Raw genomic sequence first — 25,284 nt, forward strand, 5'->3', positions numbered from 1 at the left:
GGTTTCCGCAAGTAGTATAATATTCCATACACAAAATATTCAACGGAAGAAGTCTGACAAGAAACAATAAAGGTTTACGTTTGGCAGGAGAGCCATAGACAAATACGGATTTGTTAGTGTTGCCACTTTCTCGTTCGTCTTTGTAATTAAGTTGTCGGAGTGTTTTCAAGAATAGCATTATGACAAAGCAATCGAGATGTTCAATCGACTTTTGCCGAGTGGGTGACAAAATGTCACATCTTCCAGCACAAGGCTCCTGGGCTGGTATTCCAAACGCTCACGTGGCCGTGTTATCTCGTGTATTTACATATAAAATACACGAAAAAAACTGTTTTCTCGTGCCACGAGAGCGGTTCAGGATAGTACCCCTGGTATAATAAACAGAACTTAGTGACTATGGGTACGTTTTAGTGTCACTACTTTTTTTAATATTTTACTCTACATGGTGTTCTTTAAACCATGTCACATCCGAAACCACGATGATCAGTATGGGAAAGAAGACATATTAGCACATTAAAAAAAAAATTTAGAACGAACTAATTTTTTTAAAAGAAAATATTTAAAAAAAACAAATGGTTGCGCATTTCTGCAGGGGAACCGCGCGGTTGACGGTGTTCCTCGTTTCTCCCCTGCAGAAGTAAGCAACCATTTGTTTTTTATTACAAAAATATTTTAATGGGCCAAACTGTCTTCTTGCTCATACTGATCATAGTGGTTTCAGATGTGACAGGGTTTAAAGAACATCCTGTATACCTGTCTGTATTGTATGTCGATGACTGAAACTGAATAAAAACTTTGTTAAGCTAGGGTTTCCTAGGACAGCGGTGCCCGTATTTTAACGGCCGTAATGAACGGTGATGCAGTGGACAGCCGTCGTAACGTCGACTAGAGAGTGGTTTCCTGGGGAAACGGTGTTAAATGGTGTTGATAACACCGTTTTCCTAGGAAACCATACTCTAGTCACCGTTACGACGGCTGTCCACTGCATCACCGTTCACTACGGCCGTTAAAATACGGGCACCGCTGTCCTAGGAAACCCTAGCTTTAGTGAATGAAGGCTAGAAAGACAAATTGAAATGCCATCTCTTACGCGCTTCTAACGTGTCTAATTAATTATACAGGTCATATGAAAAAAACGGCTACTGGAAATGGGAACAGCAATCAATATTCGAATTCATTTCATAATAACAGACTGAAAAAAAACAGCTTAGTGGTACTGGGAGAGTTATATAATGGCTATTATCAGAACCGGCCGGGTGTTAAAATGATGACCGAGAAATTCGGGGCACGGCATTTTGGCTCTTGCAGCCTTGGGCGTTGGGCCCGATTCGGGAGAGACCGGATGGGAGAGAGTGAAAGTTTATGTCGAATATCGCTCTCGTTTGCGGTCGACAAGATTACCACGCGGTCAGAATGAATGGTATTGAAAAACTACCAGACTCAAAATTACGTCGGATGCCGTAATGCGGAGGTAATAATATTATCTAAGTTCTAAGGAGTCGGCGCGTCGGTTCGGCATCATTCGAGTGCACTGAAATGCGGTCATCGGGGGGGTATCTTCAGCTTCAGTCATTGAGGTAGGTACGATGCTTCATAGAACGATAGATTGAAATTATGTTCTGAAAAATTAGCGGTGTCGTGTCTACATTGCCGTGCGAAACGCGTAGTAGAGTAGAAAAGACTAATGAGGAACTTAAGTCCTACGGGGAGTTGGATACTAAAACGGTTTTCTTGCGCGCTTTTGACAATTACCAAGACGGTATGCTTAACTTTCGTCTGTATTTATCAACCGAAGTATAACATAGCCGGCTCTTTTGACATCTCGATGTGTACACTCAGGAAGATAGTAAAATATAAGGAAATATTTTTATTTATTTTTTAGATAAAAAGAAATATTTGCGTTCTTATGATTTACCCAAATATTTAATGTTGTGGGCCATTTTCAACGAGTTGTAAATAACTCACTATTAGATAATGGAATCAAGTTGGGGTAGAGTGGGATTCGAACCACAGACCTTTGGTCCGTGAGTCCGAGACACTAGCCACAGGACCACAACCCGATTAAAACATAATAACATTTTTTTTTATGGTCAAACGTTTTTACGGCTAGATGCTCTTATATGTTAAAAGGGCCGAATCTAGCCACATTATCTATAGATCTAGGCGTTCGTTTTCAAAACTGACAGCTATGTCAGAAATTAATTAATTCGACTTCAAAATTTACTTATTTCTCTCTCATGTTTGAAATGGGCTTTCAAGAAAAAAACTGGTCACCTTAGAAAGATTTAAAAATTCAATGAATTGTAGTTAAAGCAAAATCTGCTCAGTGGAGCAAAAAAAAGTAGATATGCGCACCATAAGGTACTAAATTCGTCTGTACATATTGATGTACTTGCCTTAAAACTTGATGGATGGGGTTGGTAGTGTATCTTCGTAATCGCTCGGGAGAATTTGTCTTCAAATATGACGTCATAATGAAGCTATGCCATTTTAGTGGGTAGATATGTGTACCGTGGCGTACGCTTCCTCTTGTAACATATCGATGCACCTACCCAAAACTTGAAAGTGGGAGGTCTGTAGTATATCTTTGTAATCGCTAGAGAGAATTCATCTTCAATTATATCGTCAAGGTGAAGGTATGAAGTCTTCCCATCATAATCGAGGCCCTGAAAATATTTTTTTAAATTTTTATTCTTCTTGGACCAGGTGGATTCATTAATAATATTTTGAGTTTATCCAATTTTTTGCAGACTAAAACTGGATTTAGCCCCCTAGGCAGTTGTTAATATCTACATATTACAACAGAGACGGAGAACATTTTAGAGAATGGAATATAGAAGTCTAGGCATCTACAGGGCCCATGACCTGTCATTAGAAAAACTTGGGTAAACTCAAAACATTGTTGGTGAATCCACCTGGTCCAAGAAGAAGTATAAAAATTGAAAAATGTTTTCTGGCGTTGCCTAGTATGTGAGTGAAATGATTCAATCAGATGAATCTTAAACACAACGCTCTAAAATGTTCTTCATCTCTGTTGTAATCTTTATATTTATAATTCGTAATTGTAATTTTTATATATAAATGAATCGGGTTGTGGTACCGTGGCTAGTGTCTCAGACTCACGGATCAAAGGTCCGTGGTTCGAATCCCACTCTAACCCAACTTGATTCCCATTTTCTAATAGTGAGTTATTTACAACTAGTTGAAAATGGCCCTCAAAATGAAATATTTGCGTAAATTATAAGAACGAAAATATTTCTTTAAAAAAAAACGTACTCTATACGTGTGATGTCACTGAACTCCTCCGCGACGGCTTAGCCCATTTGCGTGCGGTTTTCAGAGAAATATAGATATTTGCGCTGTGCGTGTTCGTAGAATAGATATTAAAATCTTCAATCTAAGATGTAAAAAATAAGTAAGGAGCATAAAAAATTTATTTATCGATCTACCAAGGTTGCATTCGAGGAGAATGCATTTACAAAAATATGGAAAGATGATGTTTTTTTGTGTATAAAAAAAGTTTGTTTTTGAATATTTACTAACATCATTTGTTTTTTGTGGATCTTAATCAGATCCTTTCCTTAAATTCTTTATAATTTCTACCCATTTATTTATTTTAACTGGATTCTTGGTAATACTTAAATAATATTAAACTCAACACATTTTTATAAATCGTTTTCCTACAAAGATACACCCCTCTGCTGGTGAGAAGACCGGAGTTTGACGTTTGCAAAAAGAATGCCATATTTAAAAAAATATTTCATTTATGTTTTGGAATTCGACCATAAAAAAGTACCTAGGTACCTACTTAAATTCAATATTTGAATATAATTATTTTTTAGTTTTCGAATTCAATCACAAACTAGTACCTAGGTACCTACTTATCAATGAAAAGTCTTTCCAAGCTAATAGCAGGTAAGCCAACGTTTGGGCAGGACAACGTCTGCGTCTGTCGGGTCCGCTAGTATGTTAATATTAAAGAGATTTTTAATTTAGGTCTTATTAAAAAATACGGTGCATAGGTAACAGCATCTGTTTCCTTATCGATCATTATAAAATTAAACACTAAATCAATATATTTATATTATTATGTATGTTGGAACTTTACCTGTGAGGTAGGCTGTAAGCCTCCATTGTTTACTGAAACTATCATCGTCTCTTTTCTTTAAACGTCAAACCTGAGACAAAACAGAAACATATAGGCGTTACAACCTGCGTAAAAAATATTTTTTATAAACATTATACCGGATAATCTAGCGTACAATATCGCACACCTTTTTACTTGCCGCGTGAAAATTAAATTACTCGTAATGAAATCGAGACCGATCTAATTGGATAGAAAGTTTTTTGTATTGCGCCAGTAGAACGGCACTAAGTAACGAAGTGTAGTTTGAAAGCTGACGTAAAATCGTCGGGTTTGATTTTAATTTGGGCTTTCTTGCCGTGGGTTTCAAGTTGATCTTGGATTTGTGTTCCTTGCGGCCGTATTGCATAAGATATTTTTGGTAATCGTATCTTGGGAAAGTTGTGGTAGAGGGTGGTAGGAAATTCCGTGACTAGATCGGTAGAATTTCTTAGTTTGGTTTTAGTTACGCGAGCGTAAAGGTGGAATTGGAATCCGTGTTCTAAATTTAAATCGGACCATGGATAATTTACTGTCCCGCCATTTATTTCACCATTGAGAACTGTGGTTTTTTGCAACCTATCAAAAAAAATATTTTTAGTTTTTTAAATATAAATAATTCGTAATATCTGCATTTAAATAAATTTTACAAATTAACGAAGCTTGATGTTTTTTTTTTTAATTATGAAAATTTTAAAAACGTGTGCGCGTTTTTTTGGTTCTGAGTTTGTTCAAAATTTATTTCGTATTTTTCATTTGTTTAGGTACCAGTGATTCAAATGTGTAAAAAGTGATAAAAAATTTTTTAGACTTAACTTTTTTGTGATTTTAAAAATGGCTTTCAAAAGTTCTATATGTTCTGGAACATGGATGTTAAGTGTTTTGATTTTAACAGCCGTTTTGGCAGTCAGTTGTAAAAAAGACGTTAATTCCACCTCGAATTCAACAGAACAAACGACAATCGTTCAAGATGACGATGATCGATTTGATTTTTCTGTTTTTGACAAAACGCCGGAAGAAAGAAAGAAAGACTCCGAGGGGAAATTAGAAAGTTCTATTTTCAAAGCTGTGAAGTCGTTCAAGCGGGAAAACAGTGGTTTCAATTTGGCGTCGTTGTTTTCGGGGGGACGTTTCGCTAGTCTTTTTGGCCTGCCGCGCTCCAAACGAAGAGTCCCCGACTCAAAATCTTCGGCTGACCGCAGCGACGCTTTTGAAACCCCGTCACGATCGGACGTTGAAACAGACGAAATCGACCAAAATCCGACAGAAAAAATACAAACAAACGAACAGTACGCATTCCCCGACGAAAACGAACAAGAATCAACAGAAAAATACGACGAACTTCTGAGCTTCGATTCGTTTTTGAACGACCCCCCGGACGAGGTGTACGTGCCTACAAAACTGACAGAAGTTGAAAAAGTGTTTTTGAAAGACTTAAATAAAGATTTGAACGATGAAAAAAACGCCAAGTCCGAAGTTACAACGCCTTCAAATATAAACAAGATTCCCAAACGTAACCTGATTTTAAGCAGGAGGCCAAAATCTTTGAACGAGAGCCATGTCAAATCGGAAATGACTCCGGCCGACGCCGACATTGACAGGTTTCTGAGCCAGGATTTGAAGAACGCTTCGGGGACTGGCGTTGAGAAGTTTCTGGAAGTTTACAGTGCTCAGAGATTGGTCGAGAAGTGGCTAGACGTGAGGAGAGTGGTTTCGTCCACCTGTCGTCATCTGTTGGGAGAGTATTTGGTCGGGCTGACGAAACACGAGCTGTGGGCACTCAAAAGTAAGTATTACGAAATAATTAGTTACACAATTTCGCAGCAGCCTACGATTTCTTAATTCCCAATAGGGAAATATCACATACTACGAATACCGATAAAAAGACACGAAATGGATTTCGAATATTAAATAGTATTTTCCAAATCAATATGGATACTGTAGAGAAATGTTTTCATACGTAAATGTAAAAAATAAATTTAATAAGAATACATTGCTAGAAAAACGCGACGTGTTGTTGTGACGTGATTCGTGATAATGTTCTAAACAAATTTCAATGGCCAGGAACAAATAAACATGAATCGTGACGTATTTCGTATCGAGTCCCTGTCCGTAGAACTCGTCAATATGTACTCTTCGACATTCCTAACTCAACGACTAATTATTTAAAAAATAGCACTCTACGAAGAATACAGATTACCTATAATGACAGTTTTAGTGACATCGACTTACTACATTGTAAATACCATATTTTTATCAGATCTGTTAGACATTTTAAATTTATCTCCTGCTTGACTTTTAGCTTTTAATTTGATTTTTAATTTTATCTTTCAATTTTAACTTTTTTAATTTTAATTCTTAATTTTAACTTTTAATTTAAACTTTTCTCTTAATTTTAATTTAAACTTCTCATTTTAATTTTAACTTTTACTTTTAATTTAAAACATTTGATTTCAACTCTTAATTTATACTTACTTACATCTACTACCTGCATCTAATAATTTATTGTTGGTTGTGATTTTTTACAATTAAATTTAAATGTTCATGGAAGCAGAGAGAGAGGGAGGAAAGTAGAGTAGCTATGCAATGTCTTCTCCTTTTTATAAACTTTTTATGTAATATTTTTATTTTTACTTTTTTAGAATTAAATTATTTTTCCCCTCTCCTCCTGCATTCATAATAAATTAGTGTGAAATCTGTAATTGGTCTTACTTTTATTAATTGTTCTTTTGTACCTTGTTTTATATAAAGACTGTATGATTTCATAAATAAATAAATAAGTATTAGGCGCGTGGCCAATGGAATGACCGTTTTTGCGGGAATTCAAAATTACAAATTTAAAAATATTTTTTATGTTACTAATAATTAGCGAAAAAAATTATTTTTACTGGACAGTATTTTATAGACCTTTATTACTTTAAAAATGTAAAAAAAGTGATATTTCCCCATTGTAAGAATGCTGTTATTTTCTATGCCGATAATTTTTATTTTTTTATTTTTTATTTATTTTATTATTTTTTTTCACCACAACAGGCCGGGAGGCCCAATTACAGTGGTGAATTACATCACAGAACACCCAGGCTTGAGAAAAATTTAATTGAAATTTTTATTTTCTCACCGGGAATCGAACCCAGAACCTTCCGTGCGAGAGTCAAGCGTCTTGACCACTACACCACGGAGGCCGCCATAATGTTGTACTAACAATATTTTAGAAAAGTCCAAATGCTTTAAGAAAAAATATTTTAGTGAGGGACATGTCGGAACTTTAATCCACTTGTTTTGACAGACAAATAACCGGTTTCATCGCTGTCGTGACGTCATCAGTCTGGTATGTTTTAAGGAAATTTAAAGTATATTACTGCATTTTTAAATATATGCAGAATTTAATATATACATTTTTCTGAATGTATTTTAAGGAAAAATATTTTTTTTTCCTTTATTAAATTTTTTTAAACATATTTGCGTTTTAAAAATTTATCCAAATATTTGAATTTTTGGTCCATTTTCTTTCAGTTTTAAATAACCGTGTTAGAAAATGAGAAGCGAGTTGTGGTAGGGCGGGATTCGAACCTCGAAACTCCTGCTCCGGAGTCCGCGACACTATCCACGGGACTACAACCCGTCTCCTTCATTTTAATATGTTAATCCATGGATTTTTTACAGGACTTTTAAAGTGATACGGAATCTTTCAATTTTCAATGTCAAACCAAAAGTTTATTTAGTGCCAAAAATGCCATACGCGAATGTGGAAATTTTAAAGATCTGTCGTTATAAATTTAAAACTTCTAGTTCAAAGAATTAGTAGCCACTTTGGCGAACTTATCGCTAAAAGCAATATCTTCCAGCCAACCAAAAAACAGACTGGTCAAAAGAAGAGTTGGCCGAAATTTTGTACTAAAAAAACATAAATATATATCAAAATATATACACGGTTTTTCAGGGCCAGACCGTGTAATTTCACAGGAATATTCCTCACGGTAAGCTTAAAAAAAATCAAATTAAAAAATTCCAAAAAGTTATTTTAAAAAATATATATATATTTTTAATGTTTTTAAAATGTAGTAAATCAATAATTTCTCGGAAAACCAGTCCCTCCACAAACCCCCACCCCTTTCCTACCCAGCCGCTTTCCTACCCAGCCGCTTCACCTGTCCGCGTCTCGTGCGTATCGCTTCGTTAGTCAAATACGTTTTTAACTCATTTTTTTTGTTGAGGAGGGGTAGGGGTTAGCGGAAGGGATGTTAGTCCAAGAAATTAAAGATTTACTCCATTTTGAGATTATATATATATATATATATATTTTTTTTAATGGCTTTTTGGAAAAAAAATATTGAGATTTTTTTTGTGGCCACTTAAACCAGCCATTGACAGGTCATAAGCCCTTTAGATAGATGCCTGGACTTCTATATTACCTTCTCTTAAATGTTCTTCATCTCTGTTGTAATATGTTAATATAATCAGCTCTCCAAGGAGTTGAATCCAGTCCTTGTCTGCAAGGATTTGGACAAACTTAAAATATTGTTAAATGAATAATTGTCAAACAATAAATATCGATCCACCGTATTGTATTTTATCATACCGTGTAGATTTTTACCGTGGTGTGAAATGGGCCAATCATGCGATATCACGCAGTGGGCTCGTGGTGTGCACGTGCACGGCGGTCCAGTCTCTGTGAATATGCGGTAGTATTTATAATATTATATCCACACCCCAATAAAGAAACCATATAAGTTCAGAAACCGCGTACGCGCATCAAACTGAAGCCGACTAAACTACTCATAAATGAGTAGTTTTACGTTTTCGCCATTAGTAATCTGTAGACGTGCTAGCAACTGCCGATTTAAATTAACTTATGCCGTGTTGTGTCATTTGGAAGTGTCAAAATACTGGTGGGATCACATTTCACGTGTTAGTATCGAATTCACAAAAACATATTTATTTTATTTGATTTATTTATTTATACTTAAACACTGTTTGTATTCTTTTTTTATACAGAATAATGTTCCCTCACTGGGGTGCCGAGGGAAACATTTTACAAAATGTGAAACATGCCTAAGATGAGCTATTTAACAAAGTCAACATAATATTTAAGAATTCGATCATTTAACCGCCTGTCAGATTGTTAAATAAAACAAGGCAGACAGACATTTTGTTAGTATTGCCAGGGTAGTCGATTTTTTACCCGGCTTTCTATTAATAAACCTTAGTACGATATTGAACGGTATTAATTTACTTAATTACTAAATTATTATTTAATATTTTTTACATTTTCCTAATAAAAATACCTGTTTTTTTATAGTCCAGGCAATGCATTTTTTGTAGTAAAACATAACATAAGATTACACAAAATTATCTTATATTTGTGTTAAGATAATATATTGTTCGCGGTCTGCCAACATTACGCGGTCACTTCTCCGCATGCGCGCAGGTGGGATGTCAGAGTTTTGGACACAGTGCGATGTTTTTATGTTATTTTAATAATATCAACAGAAATACATTAAATACTCGTACAATACATGTTAGTGTGTTTGTATGAGTGTAAGTGTGTGAGTGGGTGTCTTAGTGGAATAAGGGTGGACGTGTGTGTAAATATTATTGCACAAGTGTCAAAAATATATAAAATATGAAGAATTAGATAAAAAATAAGATTTCATTACAGAAACTACTGAGTATAAGAGAAAAATGTGTTATAATAATAAAAATACTTTATAGTTTTATTCCACTTTTACTTATAATTATTTTATAAATTTTTTACCAGTGACCGGGTTTCGTCGTGACCGACATCGTCAGACTGGTGACGATGTCGGTCACGACGAAACCCAGTCACTGGTAAAAAATTTATGAAACGCTTATAAATAAAAGTGGAATAAAACTATAAAGTATTTTTATTATTATAATTAAAATGCAGTTCCACCAAGAAATGTCAGTAGAAAAACTCAATATATTAAGAAAAATGTGTGTTTTAAAAGGGCATTTTAAATGTAAATTTGTTACAATCAAACGGATCAATAAGGGAAAAATTTAATTTAAACTCACGAGATAAACGTATAAGCGGAGAGTTCTGGGCATAGTTCGTACGAATTGCTGGCACATGAAATTGAGAGCTCGACGTATGACGGCTGCGGTAGCCAGGGACATTTAATGATAACTCCGACATAAGTGCCGGGCTATATACCGGGGCAGTTATAATATTTTTGTGTAACACATGAAAGAGAAAATATAATATTCTGTAAAAGATTATATGGTATTTTTTTTATAGTAATTAAAAGAAAAAAAAATAAATAAAAAAAAATTCTTTATGTGTGACGTATTGTGGAGACCAAAGAGAAGAGGCATAGCAAACAAAATTCTACGCGCCTTCTAATCCATTATAATTCTATGAAAGAAACATTATTTTTATTTTATTTAAATAAATACTAAAAACGCAAATGAATACATAAATGAAAATAAGTTAGGAAAATAAATTCTTTAAGAGCGTCTTTTTTAGTTTGCATAGACAGAACATTTATATATTGATTTATTATTTGTGTAAAACATTTTTTTATCTCTCATTAAATACATTTTTGTTATTTTCTTAGGTAAACCTTTTCTTTTATTATTTACAGTTTTTAGACCTTAATTTTAATAGGTACTTTTAATTTTCTTATTATTTTTATTTTTTCTGTAGATATGGATTGAAATTTTCGATTTACTTTGTTTTATTTTTTATCTTGTTTTGATTACATTTACGAGCACACACTATTTATAAATGTGTTCATTTTTTTCTTATATTTAAAATATATTCAAGTAAATTGCTATTCTTTAATTTTAATTGTATTATTTTACTCTATTTTCTTACTTGACTTTTTTTTTATTTCTTAAACTATTTTTATCCGTTCATTATTTTATTTTAATTAATGTTTATTATTTGTACGTATACAGTATTATGTCTGTACTCTTTTTATTTGATTATTAATTAAAACTAGTCTGAGCACCCGATGACAAACTATTATTGAATACAATATTTGAGTTTGTCAAAATGTTCGTAGACAAAAGACTGGATTTCACCCCCTCGGGAGTCATTAAGATTAACAAATTACAACAGGGATGGAGAATACCTTAAATAAGAGAATACGGAAGTCTAGGCATTTACAGGGCTTATGACCTGTCATTGGCTGGTTTAAGTAGTCACTTTACACACTGTGTAACATTCAACATTTTGCCCATGTTTGAATATCCATATTTCTTTAATTCTTCCATTTGTTGATTTAAGTGAAGTTAAGAGCTGAAACGTTTATTGTTGTGAAGAGATTCATCTGACTGAATTATTTCACATACTAGGCAACGCCTTAAAACAACTTTTCAATTTTTAAACTTCTTGGACCAGTTTGTTTCATTACAATATTTGAGTTTGTCCAAATGTTCCTATGTCCAAATGTCATAAGCCCTGTAAATGCATAGACTTCCATTTTCCCTTATTTAAGGTATTCTCCATCCCTGTTGTAATTCGTTTATATTATTGAATAGTTTATCGGGACTAAATATATTTTTATACTTTGTTTTCTTTGTATAAATATTGTAAGAATGTGTATATTTTATTGAATAAAGACGTTGAAAAAAAAAATATTTACATAAATAATATAAATGTATAATTCATGGAGTTATACTAAAACAAGTAGAGGAATTTGTGTATCTGGGAAGTATCTTCACTAGGGATGGAATGACTGAGAAAGATATTGAAAGGAGGGTGAGTGCTGGGAACAGAGTGAACGGTGCACTTAAATCGACCTTGGCAAATAAATGCTTGTCACAAGAGGCAAAATTGGCAGTTCACAACGGAGTCCTGGTCCCGTCCCTGATGTATGGGAGCGAAGTATGGACTTGGAAAAACAGGGATGAAAGTAGGCTGGATGCTGTCGAAATGCGATCTCTCAGGCGAATGTGTGGTAAAACTATGCACGATAGATGCACAAATGTTGAGATCCGTACATTATGTAAGGCTGAGACAAGCATTATCGACAAAATCAAGAAAGGAGCTCTGCGCTGGTCTGGACATGTAGAACGAATGGACGGCGAGAGAACGGCTAAGAATATTTACAATGCGAATGTTGATGGATGCAGAAATAGAGGAAGACCGAGAAAGACATGGCATGACCAAATCCAACAAATACTTAAAGAAGGACATGTCAAAAGATGTATGAATGTAGAGGAAGCGAGATCTGTATGCAAAGATAGTGTTGTGGCGTTCTATCCTCTCTGCCTACCCCTACGGGGAAACGGCGTGATGGTTTGTTTGTTTGTTTAAATGTATGATTCCATGTTTGTTTGTAAACGTGTAGAGGCGTGGTAACGTTGGAATAAGACATGTAATTCCTCCACATTGTGTCAAGATAACTTCGAAATTTGCAAAGAACCAGTTAACGTGTGTCTGATATGCAACTTATTAAAAAAATATTATTTCAACACATAAAAGCGTAGTACTGTATTTCGTAATATGTCAAAAAGTATTTTGCGTGCAATTGCATAAACGAGAAAGATTTATTAATAATGTTGCAATAGTTTTGACAGTATCAGACCTGGTACGTGTTAGTGCAATCAACTTCAATTAAAAAGTAAACTTTCGGCGAATATTCAGAATTTAAAGTACAGATAACCCCCCGTTGATTGCGAGGGATACGTTCTGTAGCTCAATCACAAATAGCTATCGACGTGCTAATAAGCGACGTGATTACAATTTCTCACCGTGGTTGTTTTCGTACGCGATCACAATGGAACATCCGTGAACGCCTAATATTAAATATCATTATATTTACGTTTTGCGACGTATAATCCTGCTGCGCAATCACATATTTTAATTTCACACGCGTAAATATAGAAAATATTCCAAAACTGCAATTTTAATTAATTTATTTATTCCACAATGTTTGAGTATGTCCAGATGCTTGCAGACTGGCTGGATTTCCTCCCTAGGGAGTTATTCGTTAGATTTGGTTCAGCCGGATGAATTTCTCCCGCATAATAAAGGTTTCAGCTCCTTTACTTCACAAAAGTCAACAGATGGAAGAGTTGAGGAAATGTAGATGTTCAAACATGGTCAAAATGGTGAATGTTACACAGTGTATAAAGTGGCCACTAAAACCAGCTAATGACAGGTCATAAGCCTTGTAAATGCCTAGACTTCCATATTCCCTTCTCAAAAATGTTTTTCCACCCTATTGCAGCATATTGAGATATGAATAACTCCCTAGGGAGGAAATCCAGCCAGTCTGCAAGCATTTGGACGTTCTCAAATATTGTTGAGTATACCATACACATAAAACACGCTGAGCATTGCTACCCGGAAACTGAAAATCTATCACAACACATAACAACGCTATAATTGATTAGTTGATCACGGGATCGGCCTCCAGCGCGTTTGCCTACCATGCAAGAGGACCCGGGTGCGATTTCCGACATGATTGACATAATACATTTATTTAAAAAAATCTTTTTTTTTTTATTTGATTTAATAGCATAATTATACATTTTTACAATTTAAAAAAATTTCACTTGTTATATTTTTACTAAAACTAAAATCCCACCAAGCCACTTTTTGTAGCTTGTTGGTGAAGATTATATTTATACTGACTTAATAATATTTTTTACATTTATAAAAACAATGAATTACATATAAAAATTAACAGCCGGAAAGATCAGAATAAACATGTTTATACAAATAATAATATATAAATTTATTTTTTAAATACAAGAAAATACATGAAAAAATAAAATATTTATACCTAAGCTACTATTCATATATAAACTCTTGATCGAGTAGCCACTCTCTTATTTTGCTCTTGTTACAATGTGAGTTATATTTAAGTTCTTTTGGTAATAAATTAAAAATTCTAGGTACTAAATATTTGAGAGTTCTATTTCCATATTTATTGCATACTTTTGGTACTACCAAGCCATCATTAGACGTGAAGCGTGTATTATGGTTATGTTTGAGAGGAAACTTGAATGTATTACTATGAAATTGTTCCAAAATGATGCAAAGCCACAGTATTCCTCGAACAGGCAGAGTTTTGATTGTTTTGTACAGGAGATCATTATTACTTCTTTGTTCGTAAATCTCTGCAGGTACAATTCGCTTAACTATAGAATACTGTAGACCCTGGATCATTTTAACATTAGTTTTAGTCGAATGTCCCCACGACTTTATACCATATCTTATTATTGATTCTACTAAAGAAAAATAAATAATTTTAAGAGTGATTTTAGGCAAAATAAAAGATAACTTATAGAAAGTACTCACAAGAGTCCGCAATCGATCACAAAGTTTAAATATATGACGATCCCATTTAAAATTATGATCAATAAAAATACCCAAATACTTATACTCCTCCACAAATTCTATGAGTTCACAATTACATGTGTTAGAAATTCCATCATGCAAGCAATCTGTGCAATGAGCAATAATATTAGGCAAAACATATTTTTTGGCATAAGGAGATTTTATGTATAAGCATTTAGTCTTTTTTGCATTTTTTGCATTTAATACAAGGATATCTCATAGTCCTGGACAGTGACGACCTGAAACCTAAGACTGATCATCTTACCTTTATGAAATAAAAATGATCAAGATACACTGCGATTGGTGTACCAATGCAGTGCCCTAATGTAAAGGGTATTGTTCCTATAGAACAAACCTTTTGAACTTTTTCAAAGATTGTGAATGGTAATTATATTTATTTATTCATGCATTTCATAATATACACAGTTTATTGTTCACTTTGCCCAGCTGTATGAAACAGTACTTATGATTTTCTTGTTGTATTACTGTAGAATGTTTTATTATTTAAACTTTCTACTTAATATGCTGTATAATTTCGGGGGCTTAGGGTCATAAGGGCGAAACTACAAAAAATGCTGTTTTGTGTTAAGTACTGATCTGATATCCAAACAAAATATCCTGTTAGTGACAAAAAGATGAAACTCATCCGATAAGTAGCTACCTAAATAAATTTGTGTGAAACTACAAATGAAGCGTTTTGTTTAAAGTCAGAAGAATAAAACACCTTTTACATCATTTTGTTAATTTACTAATGTAAGCGCAAGTTAGGGTCATATAGACGAAAGCGTAGTTTCATATTTTTGTATGTAAAACATTTTATGCTCTATTAACTGTATTTTTTATTTTCTTTATTTGTTACCCTTAAAAGACAGTATTATTTTTTGAAAACTGTTTTATCATTTATCTCAAAACTGTGTTTTTGTAGTTTCGCCCTTATGACCCTTAACCCCCGATTTTTAGGTTTGATTTTTTAAATATAAATCTTGGGTATAAGGAAATTTATGTTTTAAAAAAAAATATATAAATGTTTGTAAAATGCAGATTTGCCGTTCATGTTAATAAAATAAAATTAAATAAATAAAATAATGATGATCACAAGAACCTGTGATGTTTCAAAGAGGTTCAATTTTATTACGATCATTCTTATTAATTTTTCATCCGTTTTCGAGAATCTTCGCCGTAGAATTGAATGCTCTAATTTTTACGGCGCAAAGGAAACCATTTTTCATTTCCAAATACCCGTAGAACTTCCTCGTTACATTTTCAAATGAAAATTTGCAGCATTTGTGTGAATTTTAAAATGGCGCCTTCGCGTAAAATGACGTAATTTGTGTTATTTTCGCTGTTCCGCCAAATAATATTCTCGTTCTTCTTCAATCACCAACATCAGTCAATCAGTGTCAATTATAACCAAAGTATGTAAACACATGTAAAGGTGTCAAAATAAACAATGTTTTAATTTGGTTGTGTATTGATAATTTTGAGCAATAAAATTGTCCGTAATGGCCTCTCATGAAAACGTCCAATCAAAGGTTAAATCAATGTATAATTTTTGTCGAAGGTTAAAATGAAGAAGCATAATATTTGAAGTATGCGCGATCTTATATTGTTTGTGTTAAATATTAAGTCTTGTGTGGCTGTGATGTCACACTAGCACTTTGAGCACCGGCCGAATACACATAGAATGTACCCTGTGCCCGGCCCATTTTAGCGAAATTTCATGCTTTGTGAAGGGTTTCTGAAACGGGTCATAATTATGAAAATACTAGGTTAAATCAATTAAAACTTTTCATGATTATTTTCAACAATTTAATAAGTAATTTTTTTATAGTTTTTCCAACATTGGCTTTTATGGAAAGCTACATTGCAATGTTTGCACATATACCTGCAGGGTCTCAATCCTTTTTTTGTGCTTTGTATCCCGGAGTCGAGTAAACACGTGATTATAATAACCACGCTTTGTGTTTCGGTCCCGTGTTTTCATGTTGTTCACCGGCAGCGAAAAAGTACTAATAAAAGTCACTAGACGTCAATAAAATGCACTTTTTTGGACAACTGGTAAACCACGTAAAACACGGAACCGGGACACAACGCGTGGGTATATAATCACGTGTTAACACGGCTCCGGGATACAAAGTGCTGTATACATACGATACGAGACTTAATATATCTCTCTTATTTTTTTTAATGATGAGGTCGTATTTTTTGTAATCTTTAAATAGACATTTTCACACCGGATTTGGAAATTTAGATTATTTTTATTTTTAATACAAAAAAATATCTATGCTGCTCGAAGAATGAATGTCCGCCAATACAGCAATACATCCGAATAAGAGAGAGCATAAAGATAGAACTCATAACAAGGAAGACGGAGATGCTGTTCTGTGGTCGTTGTTATGTGAAACAGATTCAGTCGGTTATTGACAGCGATGGGGGACGCACGCACGTAATATGAGTGGCGTATTTATGATTTTTAATTTATTTGCTATCGGGGAAAAATTATGTTTTTTATTTTTTATTTATTTATTCATATTTTATTCTTACAAACTATAAACAATAATAAAAATAATGTGACCTTACTGGGGTTACCCGTGCTGAGAACACTTAAAAATATACTTTTTTGAAATGTTTTTACATTTGAGAATAAACAAAGAAGACTAACTCAATAAACAGAGGTAATAAACAAAATATTCAGACTGTTTTATAAACTAGGTATATATGTACATCTTTATTATTTATATTACAAAACGCACAGTAAAAATAACAAAAAACATACACTTGTGGAGCGGTTGATTCAATATTGGTTTAAGTGAATGAGACAATCCATTTTACTTCTACCTAGCTCCACTATACATTTTTTATGCCTGGAGCCTTTTCAAACATTTTCTCGTTACTAATTGTTTTAATAGATTGTGAAGGTAGGTTATAGATTTTAATTGAATAATACTCAAAATCCCTTTGTCCGAAAGTGGTATTAGTTTGTATTTATTTATGTTGTCTTTGTGTTGAGTATCTAGTGATTATATTATTTGTATTTGATGTATTTTAGGGGTTATGTCTTTCATTTGAGTAAGAGTAGTTTTTGAATCTGTAAGTGAGAAAAAAATCATAAAAAATGGAAAAAGAGTTATGAAATATTATGTCTCAATGTTGGTCTCGTGGTATAATGGTCAGCGCGTTTGCCTACTGTGCAAGAGGTCTCGGGTTCGATTCCTGACATGTTTTTACACTAGAATATTTTATAGTCCCTTGACTGATACCAGAATCGTAAGACTGATCATCTTACCTTTATGTAACAAAGATTATTGAGATACGCTGCGATTGGTTTATCAATGCACCAAAGAGAATGATGATGTATCCATGTTTTTTTATTTATTTTCGAATGTCAGAACTTAAGAATATTACGTCTTTTGCCTGTGGTAACGCGTTGTTACATCAGCGCGCGCAAAGGAATTATTTACCACAGTTTTTTAGGAGTTGATAGACAGCACTTTTAGCTAAGCGGAATAACACTCAAATTGATAGTTTTATAAATTTACGAAACGAAATGCCGATTATTCAACTCTTGTATAATGCCAGAACTCCCATATAGGTGCGAATCGTGACACCTTACCAAAGCTTAGAACACAAAACTTCTGAGTTTTGAGAGTAAGTGCCTGAGAAGAATAATATGCTAAGGTAGTTCGATTTTATAACGAACATTGAAGTCAGAGAACGGACGCAGCAGCCTCCTATAACGAGCGTCTTGAGGATGCGCCGGTGGGCCTGGCTTAGGCACGTGCTGCGCATGCCTCAGGAGAGCCTAAACCCAAGTTGCCTCTTCTTTAAACCTGCGGGCTCACGCCGTCCTGGAAGGCCGTCATTGACGATGTTTCGACTTTATTCGGCGGAATTAAGGGGTGCTGGATTAACGTGGGAGAAGGCGAGAATGCTGGCTGGCGATAGGGTCTCCTGGAGACAACTGGAAACCACAACAATGGAAATCTATCAAAACACTCTTTCATAGGTTGATTTGGAAGAAATAGTCACGTGGTTGAAAATATATTTTTTTAAAATTTTTTAAATGGGATTTCAAGAAACTTCGCCTTACAATTTTATGCTCTAATTTTTAATGCGCGTAAGGAAACATTTTTCATATCCAATTTCCCGTAGTGCTGAACTTCACCATTCACTGTTATTCTAAGCTGGGAGATTGAGTGCGTCTATTTTGTATAGTGCCTTGTTTGTATAATAAATTGTCCGAATGATATGAGAAGTGTCAATATTTGATTTAATGTTTTTATATCAAAGAAATAATACCGCATTCTTTTACAGTCAAACGGCCCGATTACATTGCGCAACTTCTATCGAATTTTTTATTTTAAAATTTTACAAATTTTATTTTATTTTATTTTACTTTGCTTTATTTTATTTACTTTAGTTTTTTTATTTATGTAAAAAAAATATTTTTTATATTTTATTTGGGATCTTTACAGCTATGGCATAGGCAATAAGTCATCATCATCATCATTCTCTTTCCGCACCTAATGGTGCATTGGTACACCAATCGCTGCGTATCTTGATCATCTTTGTAACACGAAGGTAAGGTGACCAGTCTTACGCTTCAGGTACCAGTCTGGCGACTATGAAATATTCTAGTGTAAAAACACTCTTAATTAATATTTAAAATCAACCATGTCGGGAATCGAACCCGAGACCTCTTGCATGGCAGACAAATGCGCTCACCATTACACCACTTAGTATCCAATATTTTCTTATTCACATTGTCCTTAGTTAAGAGTATTTTAAATTTCCATCTATGATATATTTTGTTGTATCTGTTGAGATCTTTTTAACATGAATGTAGATTATTACAATGTATTATGTTATGTGAGAAGCATTTTTTTACAATATCCACATTGATTTTGAAAATACAATTAATTATTTTAAATCTATTAATATATTTTTATCGGTATTCTTAGTATGTGATATTTCCTATTCTCGACTTTGCCAGACATCAAATCCGATAACAAAACAATTCATTGATACCGAGACTGCATAGTGCGTAGGTTAGGTAACACTTATGGAACGGCTGCAGACATTCTGTCCAATTCTTTACCATCTTATAAGTCCACAATATCAAGTTTATTTGTAGCTGCTCGTCCAAACTATTATTGACAATTCAATTCCATAAATTAAAAAATTACTTACTTGTTTGTTTTTTATTTTTTACTATTATATCAAATTGCATTGTAGTGAAGGTAAATACGCATTTCATACATATATACATAATTTTATTTCTTATTTTTTCGTGATAATATATGCTTGCTTGTTTATTAATTTAACTTAAATTTGTCTTTCTTGCTTACCGTAACACTTTATTTATTTTTTGCTTTACAGAATTTATTTCATAAGCTTATATCTTTGCATTTTTTGTTTATATGCTTACTGTTTTTTCTTGCATACCTTTGTTATTATTGTTTTTTTTTTTAACTTTGTAAAACTTTTTTCACATATTTTTTCTGTATATTCTGTGTTTATTATTTAGTATGTTAGCATGTATTTTATTTTTATTTTTTGTAAATGCCTGGGCTATGTATAGAGTGTGAGCTCGCCAATATATGACTGTATACATTTTATTGTCTTTGAATTTCCTAGAGTTTTAACCATCGAAAAAAAAAGAAGATTGCAAATCAAATCAACAGACAATGGAAATTTGATGTGTATTATTTTAATAGATTGTTTATAACAGAAAAATACATAGAGAAATATGCATTTTTTTTGTAATAAAAACAGTCTAGTAAATTCGAATAAATAAAAATACGCTTTATATTAACAATATTAATTAAAATGCAAAAATAACATTGAATACTTGAAAAATAAATATTATTGAGTGTTACAAACACAATTTAAAAAACGGATAGCGATTAAAAGTAAAAACTATCTTTAGTTTAATTCTTATAGCGATAAATACATAAACATTATAAAAGAGGAGTTATACAAATACAAAAATAATATTGTAACTAGGCGGCTACCTACACGGTTAAATTTCGAAACACCACGCAATTTCTTATCTCGGCTACGCTATGTAAAATGAAAAAAAATATTTAAATTAATAATTTCATCACGTCATGAAGTCGCCCCTGGGTAGCGCCTGCTAACGTCAATCAACAAAAACATCCTCGTTTTATAACAGTATTTCGGCTACGCCATGAATTTCTTATAAAAAATGTCAAAACGTCACAAAACCACTCTCTAAGTGTCGCTACTGACATTATTTACAAAAACAAAATTATTTGTGCTTTTTTCAGGTACGCAATTTTTTTTTTTAAATACACCTACCTAACCGATAAAATACTATTAGTAATTAAACTAAGGTGTGCTTTAAAGTTCCGTATGGCCAAATAATATTATTTATTATTAGAATATTATTGACATGTAGTTCAAGCATTGCTGCATTCACGTTGCTTTACTTCTGAGAGCTCAACTGCTATGTTTTTCTATGGTTATGTTTACTGTCATCTGTCATGTATTGGCGAGCTCACAGGCTATGCTTACGCCAAATGCCTTTTGGGCGTTAATGAACAAAATAAATAAATAAATAACGCTTTAACCAGTTTACTTCGAAGATTCTTATTTGCCTACATTTTACGCATCTCTTTATAATAAAATTACTTTTTGAATTAATTAGCGAGGTTTTAAAATGCCATTATAAAAATAGACATATTTATACGTCTCAAGCACATTAATTTATGACACCATGTGCTATCTCTGTATTTTATTTGGGAGTGCCACTGAAGAAAAAAATTATACGGTTTTAATGACAATGTGCGATCTTCGTCATTTGCGACTAAACATAAAAAGATTTAAGATGTTGCTTGATGCTCACTATCGGCTACAAATACTGAGACCGCCAAAAGGACGTTGTCTTTTTTAAATTTTTAATTTAAATCCTTTTGTTTTTTTACAACACACATAGGAGAGGTTAACAGAGTATTAAGAAAATAAAGCACAATTACATTGCAATGAAATACATATTAATAGTAAAAACACTAAACAAAAAAATTCCACAAAGGCATGGCCTGTTCGTGGGTATACAAGAAAATGTTAAAGAATTTTTGCTCCTATAATAAATAATAGACAGTTATAAAATTTTTGTGTAACAAAAAAAAGAGAAAATAAAATATTCTGTAAAACATTATATGGTATTTTTTTATAGTAATTAAAAAAGGAAATGTAAAAAAAAACATAAAAATATTCCTTATTATTAAAGGGCAACAAAATATATCACAGAAAAAAAGAGTTCATATCTTTAGTTTGAATCCAGGATAGTGCGTATTTTTTAAAAGAAGGAAAATTTTGAAAGTTTGGGATCAATGAAATATTATCAGTAAAAAAAGAATGAAAAATTTTTGGGCCTATAAAATATGCATGTCTCTGTGCGAGCCTCGTTTTACAATGTGGTATTTCTAACACACGATTCCTTCTTTGACTTGATCTATTTGAATTACCTGTAAAAAAAAATTGGTTTTTAAACATATATTTTAAACATTGAAAACAATATATTTGTCTTAGGTCTAAAAGTTTAGCTTCTTGGAACAATTGGAAAGAGGGAAAAGTGCGATTTTTGTGAAGCATTTTTTTAAATATAATTTTTCTAGTATCAATGTAGACATTATAATAATGATCGTATATAACGGTGGTTACACAGTGTAGGGAATCACGGGTCAGAGTCGACTAGTTTTTTTTTTAAATAGTGGTCCTGGGAAAAGGGAATTAGCCAAGTTTATTGCGTATGTGAAAACGTAATAAACGAATCACGTAATGGGTACAAGTTATTTGTTATTTTAGTAAATATAGCGAGGTATATTGCGTCCCTTCTACTGGTCGATTAATTAGACCTGTAGCTACATCACAAATAACTATCAACGTGATAATAAGCGACGTGATAACAATTTCTCACAATGGTTGTTTATCGTGTTCGGGATCACAAGGGAACATCCGTGAACACCTAATTTAAATGTCAAAATATTTACGTTCCGCGACGTACAATCCTGCTGCGCAATCACATATTTGAATTTCACCGGTGTAAATATGGAAAATATTCCAATACTGCTATTTTTATTTATTTACTTATTATTTATCACGCTGTTCATTGCCTTAAACCGGCGGTTGGCAAGCCAAATGTCAAGAAAAGCAGTTGCCATAGTAAAAGTAATTTAATTTTCACTTTTTTGTATTAGATGCTGCTTACTTTTTTGCAAATACAATATATTGTATTATTTTTTTATAGTTAACGTCGATTTTTAAAGATTACACACGCGTTGACTTATGACTGCGATAACTTAAGTATATTCATTATTGTCGATTGTGATCGCTCAAATGCTTACCATGTTTTTAAGCACGTCGATAGTTATACTACTGGCGCGTTCGCAAAACTTACACAAACGCATTTAAAATCTATAGGATGTTGATTTAAAAAATATTATATTAAATTCGTTGAAACAGAGAGTGAATACATTTTTAATATGGTAATATGGGAGTCTAGGCATTTACAGGGCCTATGACCTGTCATTGGCTGGTTTAAGTGGCCGCTTTACACACTGTGTGACATTCACCAGCTTCACTCCCTTCTCAAAAATATTTTCCCTCTCTGAAAATGCATCCAGTCTGCGCAAGCATTTGGACATACTCAAAACATTGTAAAGTTATATTAGTTTTAAACCAAATATACTATCTTTAAAAAAAATCCGTGTTGGATTAGAGAGGATTGTGTATATAAAAATAATACAATTAGTTAAGAAAATGCAACACCTGCATTAATTTATTTTTACATTTTTTTTATTCATAATAATATTCTGCGTTCATCATCAAGTTATACAAAAAATACTTATCTTATTTTTTGTTTTGTACACCATTTTGTGAAAAGGACCTTAATTATATTGTTATGGTATTTGTAACAATCAATAAAGTTAAAAGTTTCCAAAAACCAAGTTTTGTAAATTTCCATTGAAAATAAAAGTAAAAATGACATTTTTCAATAAAAAAATTATGAAATCGCCACCTACGTGTAATTAGTTTTACATTTTCATTTAAAATCACCTTAATGACTGCGCTCTCTGTGTTATTTTGTAAACTATGCCATTATGCAAATGCCAAATGGTGTATATCTGTGTTACATACTATTTGTGTGTTTCAAAAGTTAATTTCATAATGGATTATTCAAGAAATAAAAATGGTGCAATAATGCAACGCAAAAACAGGAATCGCGCTGCGCTTTTTTTCATAACACACGACGTGTATATTTCTGTATCGTATCACATCTTATTACGATGAAAGTTCATTAGAAAAAGAAGGTCCATAAACCTTTGCAATATTTTATATTATTAAATTAATTACATACCTGTTTGTACTAGAGATGTGAAGAAGTCTCAAATACTGCTTGCTTCTGCTTTTCTTAATTATGTTTCTACGATTCCCCATTGTGCGGTTTGTTGTATATGTATATAAAAATACCGTATTTTTTTTCTTTGAAAAAAGTTCCGTGGACTCAGCGTCAGAGACGCCCACCGTCCTAAGCGAGTGGAACGTGCATAAATCGACATTTGTAATCTGGCTTTTTTGTATGAAGATTTGTATAGGATTTTTACACTCTTAAAGTGGCGACAGTTTATACGATATAATGACCCAACAAAACTTATTTTAAAAAAAAAAGAGATATAGAGAGTTAGAAGAAGATTTAAGCATTACGATAAATAAAAAAAAAAGGTCGTACCATATTTACAAATACGTTAAATACCTATTCGAACGATGACAGTTTTCAGTGATTTCATGATCTTTAAGAATTTCTTTGCACTAACCAACAAGATAAAAATAAAAAAACAAAATATATTGAACCCTAGAAGAAAGTTTAAATTTTGACAAGGTATTTTTTAAATTTGGCTAGAATTACTACAAATACTTTAAATATCCCATCTAAATATCACATTTTAGCATTTTTCAGACCACTCCCCTTAAGAACACAGATCGTCAATTTTAAAAGTAAAACATCTCCAAATAACAAGTTCAGAGAACACAAGTATAGGAATGGTCACCTTAAATATGATTTCGTTGACAATCCAAATTTGGGGAATATCCAGCCATGCAATATTTTACAGATGAATATTTTCTTCTTAAGATGAAAATATACACTGATTCTTATTTTTATGCTTAAAAGGGGGATCAGTGCTATACAAGCTGATGACGTCACTGCGACCTGTGAAGATCTATTGTGACTGGTCCTCGTGAATAGTTTTCACCTTCCAAGCCCGGCGACGCGATTCTAAACTGCTCTCGCGGCCGTAGAAAATACTTTTATCTCGCGTATTTCGTATGTAAAAGTCTTTTTATTCGAACGCGAGAGTGTTTGAAATATCACTTCAGTAGCTAAATCGCAAATAACTATCGACGTGCTTAAAACATACTAAGCATTTGAGACGACTGCTTTTCTTGACATTTGGCTTGCCAACCGCCGGCTAAATGCAATAAATGGCATAATACATAATAAAAAAGTAAATAAAAATATCCGTTTTGGAATAATTTTTCTTCATATTTACACCAGTGAAATTCAAATATGTAATTGCGCAGCAGGATTATGCGTCGCGAAACGTAAATATTTTGACATTTAATATTAGGTGTTCACGAATTTTCCATTGTGATCGCGAATACGATAAACAAATATGCTGAAAAATTGTTATCACGTCGATAGTTATTTGTGATTGAGCTACAGGTCTTCAAAGATCGTTATCGTGCGGAAAGTGTGAATTCTCATTTTGCTAAATCCAAGCCCAGGGCTTCAATTATGATGGAAAGATATGGACGTCATACC

The 25,284-nt window shown here is 32.9% G+C and overlaps 1 protein-coding gene across 2 annotated transcripts in view; it reads left to right on the plus strand.

Annotated features, from left to right (window-relative positions):
* LOC148275329 (nose resistant to fluoxetine protein 6) overlaps nt 1-25,284 on the plus strand; it is a 135,494-nt gene that overhangs the window by 14,632 nt on the left and 95,578 nt on the right. Inside the window, exons 1-2 of one of the 2 annotated variants that reach the window (XM_088235844.1) lie at nt 4,577-4,605; nt 4,888-5,909. The exons of the other annotated variant lie outside the window; for it this stretch is intronic. Coding sequence (XP_088091970.1) covers nt 4,958-5,909 — 952 coding nt within the window. The 5' untranslated portion in view covers nt 4,577-4,605; nt 4,888-4,957. Of the gene's footprint in view, nt 1-4,576; nt 4,606-4,887; nt 5,910-25,284 lie in introns of those variants that run through there. 2 annotated transcript variants of the gene reach the window in all.

This window comes from Micrasema longulum, unplaced genomic scaffold (genome assembly GCF_059751315.1).
Source record: "Micrasema longulum isolate JH-2025_06_02 unplaced genomic scaffold, ASM5975131v1 h1tg001460l, whole genome shotgun sequence".
Lineage (NCBI taxonomy): Eukaryota > Metazoa > Arthropoda > Insecta > Trichoptera > Brachycentridae > Micrasema > Micrasema longulum.